Here is a 5,349-nt window from a genome sequence, read left to right on the forward strand (position 1 = left end):
CAGTATTGGTTACTTGTTACTGCACACCACACACACACGCAGGGAGACTTGAATTGTTTCAGGGCAATAAAGTCATCCCAACAACCACACTCATCATCACCTTGCTGCTCCAAGATTGGTACACTGCCTTGTGCTTGAAAGTGGCACCATTTTTCAGGAGAGGGGGGGAAAGAGAGGAACAGAGATAGAGACAGGGAGAGAGAGGGAGTGAGAGGAGCCTGAAATAAAAATTCCCCGTGGTCCAGTCCAGTGCAGTCTGCCAGGACAGATAGGAGACATTACTCTTCAGACTTTGGCCTTGCTCACACAGCCATTGCGTCTCCTCACTCAGCAGGGTCGTAAAAAAAAGGTGCAGAAACCGCAAGGAACAAGGACCTAGTATTTTTAACAAAAGTACTAGAAACTTTTTAAATTCGTTTTTAACAAATTCTTCAAGAATCATTGGGTATATATTATTATTTTAAAAGGTCACACATGACTGTTAATATGACAAAATGGGGCTTCAACATGTATATTTTGGATTTGTGCAAAATAGCATTGGAGGTCAATATTGGACATTCACCTCATGTGTGTGTACTGTGTCATGGCATTCGTGTGTATGTGTCACGTAGAGTAGGCCAGAAGGCTAAATGTGGAAAACCTAACCTCTATCAAAATTAAAAGATGGCGGAGCCGCAAAAGTTCTGTGCAAAGGTGTTTATTTACAAAGTGATTCCGGAACAAGAACAGGGGCCTGTTGCACAAAAGTAGAATTAAGACATCCGGGATAAATGACTCAGCTGAGCTCAATGAAGCCAAAACATGTGCGTCCAGGCTTAATTGGTTGCACAAAGACCAAGCCAGGATGAGCAGACACGGATTCATTAAGCCAGGTGAAACCAATCCTGGATAGGTGCGCGCTCACGGCTCACTCAAATAGACCCCGCCACAGATCACAGATTAACTGATTTACCATGGCAACTAGAGCCGCGTACTTTTCCCCGTCGGAAGCACAAATCCTCATGGAGGCATACGAGGAGGTAAAAGATATAATTAAGAAGAAAGGCAACACCGCCACAGTGATAAAGCAAAGAGAAAAAGCGTGGCAAAGTATTGCAGACCGCCTGAATGCGTAAGTAGTGCACAATTACACACTCACCGCTCCGCTGAAACATCACAATTACAATTCAAATATTTAATTCACATCTCCAAAAATGCAGTTGTACTGTAATTATGAAACGGTTAAATTTTTAATTGAAATGCACTGCAGATATGAGTGAAATTGTGTAAAGTAACTCCATCACACTGTATAAAGCTATGATAAATTTTTTGATATTTTTACTGAAAACAAGACAAAAATACCAAGTAATTTTTTGCAGTGTGACTCCATTAAATGTGTGTGTGTGTGTGTGTGTGTGTGTGTGTGTGTGTGTGTGTAGATTAAACATGAACGGGCCAAAACGGACATGGCAGCAGGTCAAAATCAAATACAAGAACATTCTGCAGAATGGTATGGTCCCTGACTAATATTTAACAAAGCACAAGCATATATTGTACCCAGAAGGTGCCTGCTCACACATTGTCTGTACTGTTTTAGCAGTGAAAAAGAATACCCACAGACAAGGCACGGGTGGTGGGTCACCAAAGGCTGACCTTACCCCAGCAGAGGACATGGCCTTGGAGCTAAATAAAGGCAGGCCCGTCTTAGAGGGGATCCCTGGGGGGAAAGAGACGAGCATAGGTTCCTCCCAAGATGCCACCCGCTTCATTCAAGGTATGTCCTTCCATCTCTACATGGGATACAACCACATTCATATTGAATCAATTTGGACTGTCTGACTTTGGTTTACCTATTGCCTTGCAGTGTCTGGCAGCACTGTGTTCCTGTTAGAGCCACCAGCACAAGCACCAGACGATGCTGATCCAGTGAGTACTCCATCAAAGGCATACTGTAGGCCTGGCATGTCTTGTCTACTAACTTCAATATGAATCCGATTAAATGTGATAGGGTGAAGGCCCCAGTGCAGCAGCAACAGCACATGATGGAGACGATGATGAGGAGGAGACCATCTCTCTGGATTCCAGAAGGCATGAGGTATCATGTTAAGACTGTGAAAGTACTATTTACTCTACAATGGTGAGGAGTCCTCATCAAAATCAAAAAATCTAATTTCTTTTACAGGACCCAGATGCTATACAGTGGGAAAACCAGCCTGGCAACATAGTGCGTATTAATAAAAGGACACCACATCCTGCCAAATTCCAGCTGCGCTAATTGTATTGTGTTCACAGAGCTCACAAGCTATCAGAAAGTTGTATGGCAACCACCTCCGGCGCCAAATAGAACTGGCAGACATAGACATTCAGTACAAGAAGAAAAAGATGGAAAATCTTGCACTGGAGTCCGAAATAAAAAAGAGGACAATTAGGAAACTGGACCTTGAAATAAAAAAACTTGAGAGGGAGGTGAGATATGCCTTCAATGTACACTGTATGCTAACTGTAACACAAATGTATTAATCATTATTTTTCTTTCCTCCCCCAGCTCCAAGAAGATGACACAGCTCAAAATAAAAATTAGGTATATTCTCGTAAAGTCAAGTGAGCCATGACATATGAGCTCTTATTGTGAGCACACAGGACGGTGGCATCTTTCTAAGGTTTTTTTTATTTTCCCAGCAATCAGTACAACCAAGTCATCGTTATAAGGCATCGCCCTCTTTTGCCCACCCCCCCAGCACCAGGTGTGGCCACTAGCCTATATGAAGGCCCAAAATTGTGTGTTCCTTTCTGCTCTGACAATGGCATGCCCATTCGTGCGAGATGTGGTGGATGAAGAAGCACTTGTGCTGAGGAGAGCCTTCAGGCGAGAAAGGGTCTTCAGGGACCGGTTGGACCCACTGGCCTTCCCTGATGACCATCTATATGAAAGATACAGGTTTTCTGCAGATGGCATCAGGTATCTATGCAGACTACTGGGTCCCAGGATTAAGCACCGCACTGCACGGAGCCATGCACTGAGTGTGGAGCAAATGGTTTGTGTGGCCTTGCGCTTTTTTGCTAGTGGAGCCTTCCTGTACTCAGTGGGGGATGCAGAACAGCTGAACAAGGCCACAATTTGCCGCACAATAAGGAGTGTGTGTCTGGCTATCAAAGCATTAGCAGATGTCTTCATCTCCTTCCCTGGCCACAGAAGACTCTGTGACATCAAAGAGGAGTTCTATAGGATTGCAGGTAAGAGAATCTACAAATTACAGGACAACTGTTAACACATAGTAGGATACTCATTACTTTGTGTGACAGGTTTCCCCAATGTCATTGGTGCAGTGGACTGCACACACATAAGGATAAAAGCCCCCTCAGGTGCCCATGAGGCCGATTTTGTGAATAGGAAATCCTTTCACAGCATTAATGTTCAGGTGAACATAACTTTTTGATATTGTCCATTGACGAACACTCTGCATTGCCAGTGATGTGCATTGATTGGTGTAATATTCCTCATCTTATGATTTCAGATGGTCTGCAATGCTGACTGTGTGATCAGCAATGTTGTGGCAAAATGGCCTGGCTCAGTCCATGACTCCAGAATCTTTCGGGCCTCTGAAATCTATCAGTGCCTATCACAAGGTAAGCCACACAACCCCTATTTATAACCATCATGGCTGTGTCAAGAATATCACTGTGTTTATGAGGTAGTAATGATGAGATTTTGTGTTGACAGGTGAATTCTCTGGTGTGTTGCTGGGAGACAGGGGGTATGGCTGCCAGCCTTTTCTCCTGACACCTTTCACAGACCCCCAGGAAGCACAGCAGGCCTACAACCATGCCCATGCCAGGACCAGGGCCAGAGTTGAAATGACCTTTGGCCTCCTGAAGGCACGCTTTCACTGCCTTCACAAATTAAGGGTCAGCCCTGTTAGGGCATGTGATATTACTGTGGCTTGTGCTGTCCTCCACAATGTGGCCTGCCTGAGGAAGGAGAGGGCCCCCAGAGTGCCACCAGCCATGGACTGGGACAATCCGGCAATCTTCCCTGATGACGACAGTGGTCGGCTGCTGAGGGACCAATATGTGTTGAATTATTTTAGTTAGTATGTGTGCTTTCAATTTTGGTTAAATATGTCCTGCGGTGGCAGAGGAATTAGGGTTTTTTTGGGTTCGTCTTTTGACGAATTTGGCCTCTTATGATGTTTGTGCGGTATACATTTACATTTACATTTAAGTCATTTAGCAGACGCTCTTATCCAGAGCGACTTACAAATTATACTGTGTGTAATACAAGGCTGCAGGGAGGCTACTGCATCCATTCATTTGTCTGTTCAGTTGATGTGTATGGATTTGTCCTGCATTTATTTTAGTGTGCAGACATGCAGGGTGTGTTATATACAGACCTTTGAATGTGTATGTATCATTTTGTATAATATGCTTGGATTCTGTGCTTTCCATCTTGTAGAGTCACTGTGACTTCAGTTTCGAAAGGAGCTGATGGTTTACCTGCTTTGTTTTGTCCTTATTCAATAAAGGAACATAATGTTACACATTGTGTTTTTATATTCATATGGAATGTGTATTTGTTTATATGACAGAGTACTAGGGCCACACTGAAGAAAAAGGATAAAGTCATAAATTTATGAGGCTGGTTCTTTCTGCAGAAAAGCTACATATTGTTTTTACAGTTTTGATACTTATGACAATGTGATACTTAATATTCTGGCACATCAGCATGTCTTTGTTTATGAAACCATACTGAAGTACAATTTCACGAAATGCCCCACATCTGTCATTTTAACAACTGTCCTCCTTTAAAACAACTGGTTACAATATTATGACTTGTGTTTTTTTCCCCTCTGTGGCCCTAATATTCTATCATTTTATATATAGCCTTATAGTCTATGGGAAACTGTAAATTATCTAATGATAGCAACATCATCTAAAAATCATTTTTTATCCAAAATCATTGAAATTAATGATCACAAACGTTTAAATAATAACAGTGGGTCTAGTTATATGTGATAACAATGTATAGTGAGCAGTGAAATAACTATTGGTTTCCATTTGTGGTGACTGCTGACTGACATTAGGGATGAGATTAAATAGATCCTGGAATTTAGCCTGGTCTGGAGCAGGCTAGCTCCACAGAATAAATCTCCATGGTAATTTATACCATAACATATCCTCCTGCCCCCTATCCATCTTTAGTGCAACCGGATTACGGATCAATTGAGCCAGGATCACCAAGATATCCTGGCTTAATCCCTTATCCTAGTTTTGTGCAACAGGCCCCAGTACTGCCATCAAACATATACCTTATGGGACAGCTTAAAACAATGCTGCCCCATCCACAGCTCGTTCCAAAAAGCCTCATTATGA

The 5,349-nt window shown here is 42.7% G+C and overlaps 1 protein-coding gene across 3 annotated transcripts; it reads left to right on the forward strand.

Annotated features, from left to right (window-relative positions):
- The first annotated feature begins 728 nt into the window (after positions 1-728).
- Positions 729-4,171, forward strand: LOC139536364 (putative nuclease HARBI1). Of its 3 annotated transcripts, XR_011667295.1 has the most exons (9): positions 729-1,489; positions 1,577-1,753; positions 1,844-1,905; positions 1,988-2,074; positions 2,162-2,445; positions 2,525-2,560; positions 2,659-3,213; positions 3,495-3,606; positions 3,701-4,171. XR_011667295.1 is itself a non-coding variant. In XM_071336844.1 (8 exons), the coding sequence occupies exons 6-8, from the start codon at positions 3,145-3,147 to the stop codon at positions 4,069-4,071; spliced, it is 552 nt and encodes a 183-aa protein (XP_071192945.1). In that variant the 5' UTR covers positions 729-1,489; positions 1,577-1,753; positions 1,844-1,905; positions 1,988-2,074; positions 2,162-2,445; positions 2,525-3,144; the 3' UTR covers positions 4,072-4,171. The 3 variants fall into 3 exon arrangements, 1 of the variants encoding a protein (XP_071192945.1); XM_071336844.1 differs by having other exon boundaries at positions 2,525-3,213; XR_011667294.1 differs by having other exon boundaries at positions 729-1,753; positions 2,162-2,203; positions 2,272-3,213.
- Positions 4,172-5,349: the final 1,178 nt, after the last annotated feature.

Source organism: Salvelinus alpinus, chromosome 12, assembly GCF_045679555.1.
Source record: "Salvelinus alpinus chromosome 12, SLU_Salpinus.1, whole genome shotgun sequence".
Taxonomy (NCBI): domain Eukaryota; kingdom Metazoa; phylum Chordata; class Actinopteri; order Salmoniformes; family Salmonidae; genus Salvelinus; species Salvelinus alpinus.

Coding starts and splice junctions, on each gene's coding strand:
- LOC139536364 (XM_071336844.1), top strand. CDS start 3,145: ATGTCTTCATCTCCTTCCCTGGCCACAGAAGACTCTGTGACATCAAAG. Junction 3,214..3,494: donor GGAGTTCTATAGGATTGCAG/GTAAGAGAATCT, acceptor TTATGATTTCAG/ATGGTCTGCAATGCTGACTG. Junction 3,607..3,700: donor CTATCAGTGCCTATCACAAG/GTAAGCCACACA, acceptor TTGTGTTGACAG/GTGAATTCTCTGGTGTGTTG.